The 17751-nt window shown below is 42.7% G+C and overlaps 1 protein-coding gene and 1 long non-coding RNA gene across 2 annotated transcripts; both read left to right on the top strand.

The window, feature by feature from the left end:
• The first annotated feature begins 4781 nt into the window (after window positions 1-4781).
• LOC148906374 (uncharacterized) lies at window positions 4782-5036 on the top strand. Its single transcript, XR_016121321.1, has 2 exons — window positions 4782-4873; window positions 4958-5036. It is a non-coding gene; the product is annotated as an uncharacterized LOC148906374 (long non-coding RNA).
• A 108-nt stretch (window positions 5037-5144) lies between these two features.
• LOC148906373 (uncharacterized) lies at window positions 5145-17476 on the top strand. Its single transcript, XM_089038014.1, has 2 exons — window positions 5145-8454; window positions 17373-17476. The coding sequence occupies exons 1-2, from the start codon at window positions 5145-5147 to the stop codon at window positions 17474-17476; spliced, it is 3414 nt and encodes a 1137-aa protein (XP_088894140.1).
• Window positions 17477-17751: the final 275 nt, after the last annotated feature.

Here is a 17751-nt window from a genome sequence, read left to right as displayed (position 1 = left end):
TCCTTCCTCCTCAATTCTCTAATCAGAAGCTCAATGAGGTTGTCTGATATTCTTAAAAACAAGTGCAAAGTATCAATGATAACATGGTCTAGTGGAATAAAATTGAAGAGGGGTTTTGATTTGCAATTAAACCGTTTGGATCTTGAATGTTCAGTTATTTCATCATGTGTCCTTGCTCCAAACTTCTTATCAGTTAAGGACCAGGTTTTGGTTATATCACATCTAGATTCTCTGGGACACTTGCAATAAATGCATGCATAATCCTGGTTTGCTGGGCCTAATCCACAGACACATGCTAAGAATTTCCAATCACCTCCTAGGAAGTATTCAATTTTAAACTTTTGTCCTTCAACATCAATTTCATCAAAGTTTTCCATTTCTGTTTTTAAGTGACTTAGACTTTCTGCAAGATTGTCATAGGTTTCTGTGGTTTTCATTACAGCCAATAAATAATTACCTTTATCACTCATTGCAATATCCTTTTCATTGAGTATAGTGTAAGTAAAATTAACTATTTTTAATCTTTTGCCAATACTTGTTCCATCACCACTCAACTTCACCTTGATTGTATTTTCATTTTTTAGCATCCCCTTGTTTTTAAGCCTCTTGGTTTGTTCAATCAAGCTTTCCTTAAATGAAATCTGAACACCCTCTGCCTCTCCTGGTGTGTCTGTAAGCCTCCATTTGGCATTCAAATCTGATATTCTTTTATTAAGTCGATACATATTTGGCATTTCAGTTGATTTCAAGGCCAGTTCATGCCAAGCTTCATTGGAAATGTTAAATTTGTCCTTTATGTACAGCCAAAAGTTGAGATCAGTAATTTCCTCATCAGTGAGTGTTACAGGATTGTTCTCTTTGAGAGGGAGTTGATCTTTATCAACTAGCTGTAAGGTTTCATATTCTTGGGTTGCATTGTTAAAGATCTCTACTTTTGTAGCAAGGAAGTCATGATGACCAAGAAAGGAGAGGGTTGCATTACATTGCTCTTTCATCTGGCCCTTTACCCTGTATTGGTGCCTTTTTGTGAACTCATGAAAACTCTTTTTCTTTGAAGACCCTCTTTTGTTTGGTGTTGCTTTTTCCTGGTTCTTTATACCTTTTTTGACTAAATTTTTGAATCTCTTTTTGTAGAAGTTACAAGAGCTTTCCGATTTTTCAAGAGCAGCCTGTAGTTTTTCTTCTACTTTCAGCCTTTTTGACACTTCTTCCACAACAGTGTCTTCTAATGCTCTTTTTTGGCCTCTAAGATTACTGTTCTGTTGTTCAAGTGCACACTTGTCAATTTCTGAGTAGTACACAGTAAATTTATGAGTAGTCCCTCTCCATTTATTTTCTAATCTCCTGAGAGAGAAGCCACCCTTCCTAGCTGCAGTCTTTGCTTTGCTCTTTAAAACAGAAATCGTTTTTCCAAATACATTCAGTATACGATTGTTAATTAAAACCCCTTCGACTCCAGAATCTGTCAAAATCCTGCTCACAACCTCTGATAAAGCAGAAGTTCCACAGCCAGTACTATCCCTTTTCTTAGAGATGGCATAGATTAAATAGCTACAATAAAATGAATACAATAAAATTATTTTTTATACAATTCGGCTTCACTAATTTGAAAATAAAAATAAGAATAAGAATAAAAATACGTTTATTGAACGCTTAAATAAAAAAAAAAGCTTAATTATTCCAACTTACTTCGAAATTTCGTAAGTGAAGGTAGGAGAATTTGCCTTAAATTGATCATTTTGTTCCCTAAAATCGTCTTCTATGGCTTCTACAGTTTGACAATAGAAGATCAAAAGGACAAAGACCAGATGATGTAGTTTAGCAGCCATTTGACGTACCAAAAATCTCACAAAAGTCGACTTATAATATATCAAAACAAAGATAATTTATTCAAGATTTCAGATTTGGTGGTAAAATCATGATTCAAAGGCGGGTATTGAAGCTAGACCCAGTTATTCGCAGCTAGATAGTCGAGAATCGAGTAACGCCTTGTAAAATCGACTCTCAACGGTACTCGGAAAACACAGATTTGACGTACCGAAAAATGCCTCAAATCATTTAATATTACTACTAGTAATGGTTTACATACTGCTTTACTTAAATCCAGTGGTAAATGAAAGACAGACTCACTTAAATTCACGAGAGAGCGTAAAATAGTCGAAAAATCCGTGTATTTTCTCGCTCAACATATGAGCTTCGTACCGGAAGTGAGCTCGCCGGAATATGATATATGGCATTTGACACCAGTGATTTTCATATGGACTGGTTTTGCGATGAGAAGTCCAGAATCGCTCGAGAATTGCGTAAAATTTACAATCGTTATAATTCTTCGTTCACCATATTGAGTAGCCAGTTTCCTCGTTGGCTTGGAAACAACGCTCCTTTTTAAACCAAGCGAACTCCGTTTTGTGGTTTGGAGTCAAGGAAGCAAACAACGCGAGGCCTGGGACCAAAATTGTTCGCGGGAAATCTTGAAAGTTGTTGTTGGCGCGGATAGTCATGGCATATTTAATGGCGGACGAAAAATGACTAAGACGTTTATACAAGCTCAAGGACTAAGGCGATTCTGGACTTGTAAAACTATAACGCGGTCATGACCTAGTTTTGAGTTCAATTGTACGCGATGATTACGTTAGCCTGACGTCAGGATATCGGACCAAAAGTACCATATCTGGCTAAGTGTGTTTTTCTCTAGCAGCAAACAGAGCGCCTTTACGCAGTCTCATAAGGCATAAATACTGCCCGCTCGCGCAGCCAATCAGCACGTACGATTTTTAGTATACCGGACCGGAAATAGATAAATATCAAAACTGGTGAACATGTTTTATATATTCGCGTTGGCCAGAGTTCTAGATTACATATCTATTGCAGTACCATGATGATATGAACTTTATTTTATCACATGCCTGTTATAGCATGATGTAGGAAGAATTAGAATACATATTCTAATATATCACATTAATATGGAAGCGTATGTATTAAAGTTTTTCCAAATTTCAGTTTAGTTCAGTTCAATGCAGTTATTATCAAGTTCAATTCATAATTCTATAATTCAATTCTATAATTATTCTACAATCGTTATATTTATGGTTTTTAAACAAATATTATATTTGTATAGTATTTTCTAGACAGTCCCTCCCCCCTTTTACTCCCTACTAATAAAAATTAGTACATTTATGGCCAGGTATCATTGGTCAGATATTAATCGATGAAACTTTTGTTGGTACTAAAAGAGCGCTAGCCCGAGGCCTGAGATATTGTTTTCTGAGTGATTCAAGTACCCCCGTCCTGTTTGTATCAGTGCTTTCTCAACAAAAAAAAGAAAGAGGAAAAGAAAGGTTATCGCTGACAGTCTGTCTCAGCCGCAGCGTCCCGGTATAACAAAAGCATGATAAGGTTTCAATGAGCTACGCTATTGCTACGCTGAAGAGATGTCAATATGAGAAAAATACAACCTATCCCCGATTCAATCAGCTGATCACTTTCGTTAAGGCAAAGCCTTATAAGGTTATATATTTATAGAAAAATGTGAACATTTATCTTAAATACTTATATCCGGTCATGATTGACATTATTTTAGCGCTTCAAATTATATAATTCTCAAAATTATCGAAATTATTATTAAAAATTATCCCGTCATATAGTTTGTGGATGGCTTCTAGAACTAATATCATGCCGGCTGAGAAAAAAAGAGTCTTTGTAACTTAATTAATTACACTCTACATGAACATCTTTTCCATCCATCCGCCCTTCGTTAAATCTTTAACTAGAATGCTGGAAAATATTTCAGTTTACATACAGTCAAAGTTAAATAAGGTTCACTTTCGTGCACTAGGGCACGTTGAAATCAATCTCAGAGGAAGCATACGATGACACAGCTATGCCCACTCGCCTTTATGATAATTGAAATACAATTTCTTAAGGTAAGTGTTAATGAATATTATATATATATATATTGACCTATAGGAATGAATAAAGAGAATGTTTCGTTTATTGACGAAATGTTACAAGCTACGGTTTCAGAACTAATTCTCTTCGCGAGTTATATACGAGTTGGAATTTTTTGAAAAAGTAGGAGGCAAGTTTCTTCTGCTAAGCTGTCACAGGACGTGGCACGTTTACCTTTTGGTGTCTCTTCATCTTGTGTTTTGCTGTGTTGGTTACTTACAGGTTCCTCAGTACTGTTCTGACTTTCTTCAGGATTGTGAAGTGTCTTGTGATGTCGTCTGGTACAACCACTTTCTCCACAGTTCTTTTTTCTCTTTCAACTTCTGAAATATTTGAGAAATTCCACTGACAAATAGTATAGTGGTAATGTACTTCTTTGTCTTAAAATAGGTTAACTAATCAAAAAGGGATTAAAATAACCTGCATCATCAAAAAAATGAAGACGGCTAGCTAGATGCAGCAAGTGAAAGACTGATGCTGACCGACTAACCCAGTCCTCAAGAGAGCATTTCAGTGATAGACAAAACATCTTCCTGTTTTCCTTGATCAAAACTGTTACGATGTTCTCTTGTGTGTCTAACAACATGACCATCAAAAACCTCGATTCTGATTGGTTGGCTACTCCGTGATTTTTCACAAATCACACTGCAAAAACGTGAAATCCCAGTGCAAAAATTTGAAATCACAGTTGAAAAAAAAAATCAAAAAAATAATAATTATCAAAGCTATTTACATTTACATTCAATGTCTTTTATTATCATTAGTAGTAGTAGTATTTTTTACAACAAAAAACCGCAGCAAATTGACATCTTATTAATTTTTAAGCTTCACTCGTTGTAAGATTAAGAATTTCCGCAGACTAGAGGCCCCGCAGGCGCCATAAATATTTAACATCAAGAATCAGTCGAGCGTGCATCATTAACTTGTAAGTAGTTTTCTTTTTTTTTCTTTTTCCTTTTTAATTTGCCCCTTTTTGTGAAGCTTATTAATTATAAGTTGTTTGTTGTAGCGAATCGTACAATCTTCCGTGTAATTGTCGAACAATTGTCAAGCTGGAGCTAATAAATACGTATGTTGGAGTCAATGTGTACGAAGGCTCGACTATTTATGTAGTTGGAGACTACATTCATTCGAAGTTAATGTCATTTATCATTGACTTTGGTTATCGAAATCGCCGAAATTATCTAAACTAGAAGATGTACGACCAGGATGGAAGAGATTTGGATGAATTTGGTGAAGATTTAAGAGAGAGATTTGAGAGAGTAAAATCAGTCCACGAGCAAGTACATGAAGAATCGCACGTGCGACACAGGGAGCCCGACCAGAAATTCCAAGAAATTAAGGGAGCAGTGTCAGCAAAACCAAGCGTAGAGAATGGTGGAAAAGAGGTGACATGGCCATCATTAACGCAAGATTTAGTTGGTTTTGGTGCTGAACAACGAGAGCCCGATGTTAGAAGATCTTCGAGAGTTAGAGAACCAAAGAAATTTGGCGAAGAAGAAGTCAGAGCCGAACGAGCGATTCGGTATAGACGTAGTAGATCAGGATATCTTGGAGAGCTGAGGAAGAATTGGAACAGAGTACAAGAATTGATGAAGAGCCCTGAAGTCGACGTGGTAACACTAGAAGATAGTGTCCAAAAGTACAATGAAGCGTTCAGGAAGTTTGTCGATGCCCACGAGATATGTATGGAGATTGAAGATGACGAAGAGAGGAGAACACTGTTAATGGATAGTTATGAAAACCAGAGAGACATGAAGTGGCAGATAGAAAACTTGTTGAATGAGTGGAGAGCCAACAAGCAAAGACCAAAGTCCCCATCCGAATCTGGATTCAGTCGTGCTTCTAGTTCGTCTAGTATAAAAGAGAAAACGAAATTTATGGAAGAAGCGAGACTTAGAGTAAATGCGCTGAAGCAGAAACAAGATTTAGATCGCCAAATGGAGCAGATAGAGAAGCAAAAGGCAGAACTTAGCAGAAAAATCGAGCTGATAGACGCGGAAACCCAGGCGAAGCAGGCTGCTCTAGAATTGATGCTAGAACAATACGTTACGGAAGAAAACGTTGAACATTCCCGTTGGGAAAGCGAGAACCACATTGAGATTACACCCCAGTTCAGCCGCCCACGGCCTCAATCCCCATTGAAAAGAGATGACCAGTATTCCAAGAAAACTTTCGTACCTGTAGTGACTAGTGAATTCGCGATGAAAGGTACGCACATGCAGGTTCCTGATCCACTTCCATCGTGTCACCATACCATTCCCAGTGTTTATACTAATTGTTGTTATACGAGCCCGAAAATGGCGTCGACACCCGTTACCCTTACAGAGAAACTCACTAGCTCGCCGCAAGTGAGCCAAGGGATGGCGCTGAGAGCATCGGCGTCGCCGTATGTTCCAGCTGTTCAAAATCCAACGCCGACAGAGTTTTGTCCCTCGTATGCCCCTCCATCACTACCCAGAGAAAGTTCCATGGTAGACGCTTGGACGACGATAGCGCAAGCAATCAAACAAGGTCCGTCCCTACCGAAAGTGGAATTAATGAAGTTTAGTGGAGACCCCCTGGAGTACGCAGAGTTCGTTACGAATTTCAAGGATAACATCGAAAGTCAAGTGTCGGACGAGTCGCAGAGACTTACCCGTTTACTAGCACAATGCGTAGGAAAGGCGAAGGAAGCAATTAGAAGCTGCGTGAACCTCCCGGTATGCGAAAGATACGTTGAAGCGTGGCGAACTCTACATCAGAACTTTGGACAGCCGCACATGGTAGCTGAATCTCACGTCAGGAGACTGAAAGAGATTCTGATCAGAAGAGCTGACGCTAGCAGCCTGATGGAGTTCGCGAGGAAGCTGGAAGACGCAAGGAGAGTGCTTACTAACATGGGTTTCAGTTATTCAAGTCGCTTGGACAACGAAGAGACCATAGTCATGCTGATGAGAAAACTGCCAGACGAAGGCTTAAAGAGGAAATGGGCCGACAAAGCTGGAGATCTTATCAAGATAAAGGGCAGAGCTGAGTATGCAGACTTCGTCCAGTTCGTTAAGAATACAGCGGACAGAATTAACAACAGATACGGACAGGAACTAAGGGTGACTTCCTCGACGACAGAAAAGGAAAGAAGAGATCCAAAGAAAGAAAGATCTGACCAAAGATATAAAGTCACGACCTTAGCAGCCGTTCAAAGTGATCAGAGCCAATGCCCATCTGCGATCGCTCACAAATGCCCACAATGTTCAGGACCTCACGGAGTTTGGAGATGCTGGAAATTCAAAAGTTCTTCTCTAAAAGATCGTCTTAAGACGGTGAAGCAACACGGTCTTTGCAGAGCCTGCCTTGAAGAAGGACACTGCGCCAAGTCGTGTACAAAGGGATTCAAGTGTAGAATCTCAGGATGCGGTAAGGAGCATCACTACTTGATTCACATCGAAGACAGCGAAGGAGATTGCGTGAAAGACAACAGCAATTCAACTCGGAAGAGCGTCGAAAGAAATGTACAAGTAAGAGAGGCGACATCAGGGAGTCAGGAAAGAACAAACTCAGTAAAGACAACTAGTCAGTCAACGCCTTCGACCGTCTGCCCAAATGCTATAGCAGTAGAGCCAAGTGATCTCGTCACAGTCAGCGCACTAGAAGTTTGCAGACCGAAAGTATGCTTCAAGGTTGTACCTGTCAAGGTCAGCACCCCTCAGAGTGACAAGCAGATCATCACATATGCATTCTTTGACAGTGGTTCGGACGCAACCCTCTGTATGGAGAGCTTAATAGACGAATTAGAGATCAAAACCAAGAGGCAAGCAAGATTTACGGTGTCTACCGTCAATTCGCAGGAAAGGAAATGCGAATATGAAATAGACTTAAAAGTAGAATCTTTGGCTGGAGACGCACACTTCCGTTTAGAGAACGCACTGACCACGAGACATCTTCCTGTTCTGCCGAAGCATGTGGCGACCAATGAAGAAATAAAGAAATGGCCGCACCTTAAAGATCTTACCCTAAGAGAAATCGACAGAAGAAGGGTAACCATCCTCATCGGTAGCGACCGTCCAGATATTATAGAGAAAGAACTGGATAGAAGAGAAGGTGGTAAGGGAGAGCCTTTTGCGGTGAAAACCCCCTTCGGTTGGACTGTCTATGGACCTATAGTAGAATCTACAGAAAGTCAAGTGAATGTGAGTCTTACTAGCACCGAACACGAGAAGCTAAACCTTCAAATAGAACGCATGTATAACGACGAGTTCGGGAACTCTTATAATGACGCAGATGAAGGTATGTCCATCGAAGACCACAGAGCGAAAGATATTATGGACAAATCAGTAAAGTTAATTGACGGACATTATCAATTAAGACTTCCATTTCGTCAAGATCGCCCGATTCTTCCAGATAGCCGAGCGACCGCGGAAAGGAGATTAGAATGGTTGAAGAAAAGGATGCAGAAAGATGAAAAATTTAAAGAGAAGTACAATCAAGTCATGGAAAAGTACAAAAGTGAAGGTTCTTCGAGGAGTAGTATAGGGAATGGGGGTTCCAGCGCAATCTCAACACGGGCAAGACCCGTGTCAAAAATCCACCTACGGAAACAACCCACTCCAAGTGTGGTTGGGGGCAACAGCGCAAATATGTTAGTCTATATATGGAGTGCGAAGAATGTAAGAGAACTTTTAAGAAAGAAGCGGATTTGAAAAAGCATTTGAAAATGAAGACGAAGTGTATGAGCAGTTATGATTGTGGATGTGGTAAGAAGTTTGAGACTAAGGTTAAATTGTTTTGGCATTGTCAGGACTGTGAGTACGACTACGACGACTTAAAAAGTGCTTGGTATTAGGTATAAAATATTTCCTATTATATAGATGGAATCCCAAAGCAACTTCAGCACGGTGTCAATACCCGGTAACGGTGAGATTGACGTTAGACAGTTTTGGCGTCAGTCAGAAAGGAAGGTTAAAAGGACTCTCCGAAAAGGTATAGAAGAATTAGGAGCCCTGAAAGCGAGCATAATGGTAGAAGTAAGTTTGTCGAAAGACGAGGTAATGACGACAGCAATGTTGCGATCAAAGTCGTTAGTGATATTAGAATCCACGAATCTGGATAGGTCACTCAGTGAAGCCTTAGAAGCAATAATGGAGTCGCTGTCTAACTACACGAAAGAAGGATCGGGTTGGACAGTAGAGGAGGTTGAAGGAATAGAGATAAGTATAGCCAGGTACGTACCCATACGAGGGGGGAGTTACGTACCGCTACCAACGTGGGTAGAAAGGAAGAAGGCTATTGTAAACGTGAAGAATGAAGACAATCGATGCTTTATGTGGGCAATCAGGTCTGCACTGTATCCAGCAGAGAAGGATCCCTGTAGGACAAGTAAGTATCCCACAGATGATTTAGAGTGGGATGGTGTGGAATTTCCCATGCAGTTGATAGACATCCCCATATTTGAGGAAATAAACGATCTAGCAATTAACGTTTACGGAGTCAGAGAGCAGACGATAGTACCGTTAGTTCTGTCAAAAAGTAAAGGAGAGCGCGTACATTTATTCTACCACGGCGGACACTACTCATGGGTTAAACACATTAGCAGACTATTCTACAGACATACTAAGCACAAAGGCAAAAAGTACTTCTGTGACTGCTGCTTGCTGTCATTTACATCCTTAAATACCCTAAAGAAACACGATGAGATCTGCCGCGGAGTCGAAGAAGTGGCGCAACGGATCCAGATGCCCACCAACAAAGAGCTTTCATACGCAGACCATCAAAAGCAGATGCAAGTGCCTTACGTGATATATGCAGACTTCGAAGCGTTGATAACTAAGGAAGAGCAGAAACGTGGCGCCACGAATAAGGTAGGATTACACGAGATCTGCTCCTTTGGTTACATAGTAGTCAAATCAGACGGTAAAGCAAACCCTCCTGTGATTTACCGAGGTAAGAACGCAGCTAATGAGTTTCTAGAAGCATTGCGAGAAGAGGAGGGAGAGATTAGAGAACAATTAAGATGTCCAAAGAAGATGGAATTTACCAAAGAGAACCAGGAGGCTTTTAACAAGGCAAAAAAATGCTACATTTGCCAACATACGCTTCTTCAGTTTGGAAGACGAGCCAAGAAAGCGTGGGATGAAGATGGAAAGTATCTAGGAGAAGCTCATTTTAAATGCGGGAAGTATGCTAAGAAAGGTGAGAAGCCGGGAAAGCCCTCCACGCATTGCATTCACTGCCACAAAGCATTTGTTGAGGATTTCTATGTGGATAAGGTTAGAGATCACTGCCACATCACGGGTAAATACAGAGGAGCGGCTCATTGGAAATGCAATATAAACTTCAAAGTAAATCCAGACATGGAGATTCCGGTGTTCTTTCACAACCTCCGCGGTTACGACTCCCATTTGCTACTACAAGGAACAGACGGCTCCGACGTCAAATGCATACCCAACAACAAAGAGCGCTACATGTCCGTAACTGTGGGTAAGCTAAAGTTCTTAGATTCGCAGCAGTTTATGGCGGACTCCTTAGCAAACCTCGTAAAGTATAACACCAACTTTCCCATTTCCAGTCAATACGGCGCGGAAAGGAAAGGAGTCTACCCATACGAATACATGGACTCCTGGGATCGATTCAAAGAACCCCTACCACCCAAAGATCGCTTCTACAGCACCCTAAACGAGTCTGGTATAAAGGATGAGGAGTACCAGCATGCGTTAGACGTGTGGGAAAAGTACTCCTGTGAGAACATGGGTGACTACCACGACATCTACCTAAGGTCTGACGTAGTGCTGCTCGCAGATGTTTTCCAAAGCTTCAGAAAGATGGCTATGGAATATTACGGATTGGATCCCGCTAATTTCTACACGGCTCCTGGGCTCAGCTGGAGTGCTTTGTTAAAGAAGACAAATGCGCAGTTGGATCTCCTAACGGAGTACGACATGTATCGGTTTATGGAAGACGGTATTCGTGGCGGCGTATGCGGACCCAGCCGACGTTACGCCCGCGCAAACAACCCCTTAGTAGAGCACGACCCAGAGAAACCAACCACATACATTTACTACCTGGATGCGAATAACCTTTATGGTTGGGCAATGTCACAGTACCTACCTGTGAGAGACTTCGAATGGGATCCAGTGAAGCCGATAGACTTCTACATGCAGGTAGGAAAGGAGGAAGACAAGGGTTACGTCTTAGAAGTGGATCTGGAGTACCCAGAGCGCCTGCACGACGAACACAATGAGTTCCCCTTAGCACCAGAAGCGATAGAGATACCATTTAAGCAGCTAAGTCCGCTGCAAAAGCAAATGTGCCCTGGTTACAAACCGTACAGGAAACTAACTATGAACCTGATGGATAAGAAGAAGTATGTGGTACATTACCGCAACCTGCAGTTCTACGTGCGACACGGAATGCGCGTAGAGAAGATCCACAGAGTCCTAAAATTCACGCAGGAACCCTGGATGCGCCCCTACATTGACTTTAACACGCAAAAGCGTACCGCAGCGAAAATGACTTCGAGAAAAACCTCTTCAAACTGATGAACAACAGCGTGTTCGGAAAGACAATGGAGAACATCCGCAAGCGCGTAAGCGTAAAAATAGTCAGCACCAAAGAGGAAGCAGAAGCATACGTGTCACAGCCAGGCTTCGTTAGATACGTAGAAATGCTGAACTTCTACGTGATTCACATGAAAAAGGCAAACCTCTTACTAAACAAGCCCGTTTACACAGGCTTTACGGTGCTGGATCTATCGAAGCTGCTTATGTACGAGTTCTACTACGATAAGCTTAAGCCAAAGTACGGAGACCGCTGTCGCCTCCTGTACACAGACACCGACTCCCTAATTCTAGAAGTGCAAACGGAAGACGTTTACAAAGACTGCCTTCCCGACATAGACGAGTACGACACCAGCGGTTACCCGAAGGAGCACTTCCTTTACTCTGCGAAGAATAAGAAGGTAATTGGGAAGATGAAAGACGAAATGTTAGGAAAACGCATAGTAGAGTACGTGGGTCTGAAACCAAAGATGTACAGCGTGCTAAAGTTAGACGGCGTAGAAAAGAAAGCTAAAGGCGTAAAAAAGTACGTGGTTAAGAAGGACATTACGCACGAGTCCTACCTCAACGTATTACGAACACGCAAGGAACAGCGGCATAAGATGAACAGCCTGCGCAGCTATGGTCATCAGATACATAACGTCACGCAGGAGAAGGTGTCGCTGTCTGCATTTGACGGTAAGCGATGGATGTGTGATGACGGAGTGCATACGATAGCATTCGGACATCACACGATAAGCAGTTCTTCCAAGACGAACCCACGTGTGGGGCCATCGTGAAGATAATACAAGATGGGCTGACCCTTCTTAGCTATTACGCTTCGGATCTGGTAAGTTTCCAAAGACCAATTAGGATCCGTAGCTCTTTTGGATCCTCCTTCTAATTCACCCGGTCCGTAGAGATATCGGACTGTGACATTACCTAATTTTTTTTTCATGGGGGAAGACCGCCCTCGAACTTCTGACGTAGGACTTGTGCTCCACGTGTTTCTTTTTTATGGCATCCTTGGGTTTCATTCCCGTAGCCCTGGCCGCCTCGTTGTTCAAAGCCGCGATGACCTGGGGGAGCCGCTGAGTCCATTCCCTGTTGCGTTTGGAGGGATCTTCCAGCTCTTTCCAATACTGGTACCCAAAGAGACGCTCAGCCAAGGTCTTATTGAATCTTTCAACGATGCTCTGACCCCTGTGGTACTCTGCTTTAGCTCTTCTAATCTTAGTGTCGTGGTCTTTCAGGGTCTTGGTAACCACGCCCATAAACTCCGTCCCCGCATCCACTTGCAGCAGCTTAGGCCATTTCAAGACGCGCTTATAAACCCTACCTAGGGCTTCTGCGACTTCCCCAGAATCCTTGCTGGTTATGGGTTCGGCGTCCTTGTATCTGCTTGCGATATCAACTACGGTCAAAGCGTACCTATAGGTCTTCTTTCTCACCTTATCGTGCGGCAAGAAAAGCAAATCCGCCTGATGAACTTCATTGGGGGTATTTACGGTAAAGCTGGGCCTGGGAATGTACTTAGGCACGGGAAGATAGACCTGCCAGAGGGTTTGTTTTTTCAACCAGTTCTTAGCCGTTTCGTCTGATACCCTGGCCGCGGTCGCGAGTTTCTTGATAGCTGACGCTCCTCTCCAATAGCCTTCCGGCCCATAGTAAATCCTTTTAAGTTTGTCCTCTACGCGGCCCATTATATGAATTCCAAAACGAGATTGATCTTACGTCCGTTAAAATCCACCGTCTTTCCGTCCACTTTAATGGTGATGTTTATGCTTTCTACCAAATTAGACAAGTCATAGCTCAAAGAAATGGGAGTGTATTCCACTGGGTCAAATGGATTACCTTGGGGCAGAAACTTGGACATAAGAGAAGACTTTTCTCCATTGTTGTAACTATGGACCAAGTCGCAATAGACTTCATAAGAGGATGCGACTTTCCATTTCACATCATATGTACTGCCGCTATTTATCGTGGTACTAGTAAGACCCAGGAGTTCTACCAATGAACTGTCCTTTAAATTAGCGCTTCCACTATTTTTCTTGAATTTCATTTCATGGGGTAATCCTGTGGTAAGAGTATATCCATGCTTTGCTAGCTCCTTAGCCAGTGTTATAGGGGTGTAATGGGAATCTGGTATTTTTGGTTTGGTGCCGGAAGTTCCGATGACAAAGCCATTAATTAAATTATACCAAGAATTATACAAAGAGCAACTAACCAACCGAACCTTACAGGCTTTGATGGGGGGATTCAGATAAGTGGTAAAGTTATTCTTGTCGCTTTCCAAAAAGACGATCATATATTACAGGGGACAAGTCCCCTTCGTTAGAGCAGATACGCCAAGGCCACGCCTCCCGCCAGCCCTGCGACTCCTACAAAGACCAACTCATTGTCTTTTTGTTTCTTAGAAGGCTGGTAGTAATTCTTGAACTGAGGCTTTCTTAACCCCGTTAATGCCGCGGGGTGTGCTTGCGCATAAAGTTTGAAGGCGTAGTCTGTGTTTTCGAAGTTCTTATCCGCCTGCATTTTGTCTTGGTAATTCTTATCCAACCAATCCCTGTAAGCTTGTCTTTTTTCATTCCAAGCTGCCACGTCCCGCTGATATTTCTCCAGCGCTAAGTCGTGTCTCTTCCTTTCGGCGGCCAAATCTCCGCTTTTGTCGCCTCTGACTAATCTATCCAAATATTGACCACCATAATTAGCTCCAGTGAATGCTAAGGCTGCAATAACTCCACCTGCGACCACGCTAGCCATTTATACATTAGGGATGTACTTTTCCTTCCGTAGGTAATCCTTTACCATGATAGCCCCGCCAACGGCAGCGGTCATCTTAGCAAAATTAGCGAAGCTCTTGCTTGGGTCTTCAGTAAAGTCTTCTTTGAGCACTTTCTTACCTACCCAACCAATACCCGCAACAATAGAAGTAATGATAGCTGCTTCTTCAACAGTTTTCAATAACGCGGTTGACATTATATTACAAAGCGAGAAGGAAAATCTAGGTCGCCACGGTACGTGGTGATAAATCTACTCCATTTCAGGGATCTTACTTTTTCTAACCTCCACAGGTGCGCGATACGTTGGTGGTTCTACCTTTTTCGTTGCCCGCCATTGTAAGTAGAGGCTGCCTGCTGCTATAGCGACTCCTAACGCGCCAATGACGTATCCCGGATTAATAAAGGATTCCTCTTCTTTTTCCTCCACCTTTTCTTCTTTTTTGGCTTTGTTCTTCCTGTTCATCTCCGCGAGCTTCTTTCCGGCAGCGACTCTGCCCGGAGATTTAGCCTTGGTAATCTTGGTATCTTCTACGGGAGCCTTTTCTGGTTGTTCTTCGGTGCCACTCATCTTATATTAAGGGACTTGAAGGACTTGACAAGTAACTTGATGACGACTTGACAATGACTTGGCAATGACTTGACAACGACTTGACTAAGTACTTGAGGTGACTTGACAACGACTTGACTAAGTACTTGAGGTGACTTGATAACGACTTGACTAGGTACTTGAGGCGACTTGATCAGGTACCTCAGCAAGTGCTGCCTGGAAGACCTTTTCGACTTCTCTGTCCTTCTTGAAGTCCTTCCAAGATGTTCCAAAGGAACCTAGTACCTCCTTCAAGTCGACGTGCTGAGCTACGTGAAGTGCCGCAGAGGCGACTGCCATTAACTTACCGCACTTCAAAGACAACCACCCACAGGTTATCTTAAGTTCTTGGGCGATAACATAGTCCTCGCTTATGTCCTTCCGCAGTTGCTCCACGTCGTCTATGGGCAGCGCAAGTCCAAGCAATTTAGTGGCAAGTCGGATAGCGGAGTCTACTACGGCGTCCGTGGTCTTACTTGCAAGGGCAGCCTCGTACCTCTTATGGAACTTCTTAACCTCCTCTTCTGACAGCTTATTAACCTGCTCATGGGTAAGTTCCTTACCTATCATTTCTTTACACTTCCCAGAAGACACAAGGATGTTAAGTTGTTCCTTGAGGTTACTTTCATCTAACTGTGTGGGGACTTCATCTAAGAGCTGCTCAATGTCCATATACATTAGGAGTTAAAGATCTGCGATCTTTATGGAATACGGAAACCTCAAAGAGAAGATCATCTTGGAATGTTGGTGCGTTTTTAAATGCCGCATGTATTCGTGTAACTGTTCCTTGGATATCTCACCGCCGTAGTCGCTTAAGATGGTTTCCAGGTCAGACTTACTGGGTGTATAAAATACTATGAGAGAGCCTATGTTTTCCCTGAAGGGTTTAGAGACGCTGGTAAGTTGCTGGGAAAGCAACCAAACGCTGATATTGTCGTGTCTGCCGCTGAAAGCGAGCTTCACTAATTCGGAGGTGCGTCTTTTTACGTCGTCCCCGCAGGCGATGTCATCCAGTATGAGGAGCGTCTGTGTATCTTTAGGGAATTGCTTGTGCCAGAACTTCAAATGACCGGATAACTCATTAGGGTCTAAGATGTCCACAAAGAAGTCGTCATCGTTCGCGCCTATACCAGTCCAGGTGCGGTTGTTCACGTAGGTGGGGCATAATAGCACGATGTAGTTGAAGCGGTATCTAAAGGGTCCTAATAGCTGCTCCACGACGAACTGGGTCTTTCCGCAGCCGGTGGGTCCTACGATAAGAGCATTGCAAGGAATATGGTTTGGATCCATTTATATATAATGGAGCCTCTGGAAAAGACCATCGCCTACATGCAAGATAAATTAGATACCATTAAGATGCAAAGAGAAGAGATCGATCGATTACGGGAGCGCGTGCAAGAGCTACACGAAGAAATGTGCAATCTGAAGCGCACAGAGAGGCTTGCTGCGCTCTGGACAATGATAGGTTGGGCTAGGGATTCCCTTAAGGACTTCATGCGATACCCTCTGTGAATATATATATATGGACTGCATTACATCTGAACTACCTGCTGACTGCATTGTCGTTACCCCTCCAACGCCAAAGCCTCGTAAGAAACACAGCTGCCGTCACTGTAATAAGGTATTCTCTGAAGAAGACTTCGTTGGACATTGGTGTCCCGCGGATACTAAAGCACAAAGGACTTTAGACGACGTTCGAGGAGGAGACTTGGAAGAGTAAGAGGTCGCAAAGAAGATCTTACTAAGCCCCAGCAAGAGGAATTAGCATAGGTCTTCTTTCTTATTGTTATTTTGTTAAATACTGCAAAGAGGTCTCAAGTAAGGGTCTATTTTTTATCGTCATTTTGTTAAATTACCACAGATGATATCAAAGAATGGTTAAGATGATGTCGATGATCTTACTTTAACAATTTAACAATAAAGGATAAGACCTACATCATTATCTTTTGCTGGTTTTAACAATTTAACAATAAAAGATAAGGTATATATAATGAAGTGCGTGCAATGTGATAGAGCTTTTAGTAGCAAGCAGCGACTGCAATACCATCTTTCCAAGAAAGTCTGTCAGAAGACCGTAAGTACCCTTTGCGGTGACTGCGGTAAGGAACTGTCCACTGTACAGGCCCTACGATATCACCGCGAGAACAGAGTCTGCCTCAAAGACCGTTGTCTCCGTTGCGATGAACCTCACTTCGAGGAGAACTGGCATAAATACCGCTGTCGTCGTTACCACCTCGAAGATGTCGTCTGTGAAACCCACGGAGACTTAGCCGAACGTTGTTGTCCCCACGAAACCTCCCGGGCGCTCACGCGACGTAAGAAGGAAATAGACCAGACCTTCGTATGCTTTGACGACGTCGAGGGCGTGAGATGGGAAGACAGGGAACACTGGGACGGCATTTGCGTCCGATGTGGCTGTCTACGTAGCGGTCAACATATTTGGTGTTGCCTGTACGACGGACCCAAGCCCTTAGACCATTACCTTGCTGTAAGAAAAGCATGGAAAAATGAATAATATATATATAATGTTACCTTACATCGCAGCGTTCGCAGGAGGAGCCTTAATTACCATATCCACTAATTACATGACAGAAAAAATGAGGTCCGCCGAGGCAGACCAATACCTAACCGCCCACGAGGATGACTAATCATACAGAGGATTAGCATCCACCCTACGTTCAACGTCGAACTTCCATCGCCCGTTAACCTTACCATAGCTGCGTATGTGCGTGTACTCTTCACCTTGAATGACGTACCGCACGCAGTCCGGCGCCCATAGCGTGCACTCTTTACCTTCGTATTCGAGGACCAACCTTAAACGGCTGATGTCTTCGAAGACGACATAATTTTTTATTTTGTATGTGATGCCTTGGGTCAATTCACGCCAGTGTGTCTGTTCAACTATCATTATATCTATGAAATA

This window comes from Actinia tenebrosa, unplaced genomic scaffold (genome assembly GCF_029948245.1).
Source record: "Actinia tenebrosa isolate PJP-AT-01 unplaced genomic scaffold, QUT_ActTen_1.0 PGA_scaffold5__44_contigs__length_20552954, whole genome shotgun sequence".
In the NCBI taxonomy this organism is placed as follows: Eukaryota; Metazoa; Cnidaria; class Anthozoa; order Actiniaria; family Actiniidae; genus Actinia; species Actinia tenebrosa.
This window is presented reverse-complemented; position numbering and strand designations above follow the sequence as displayed.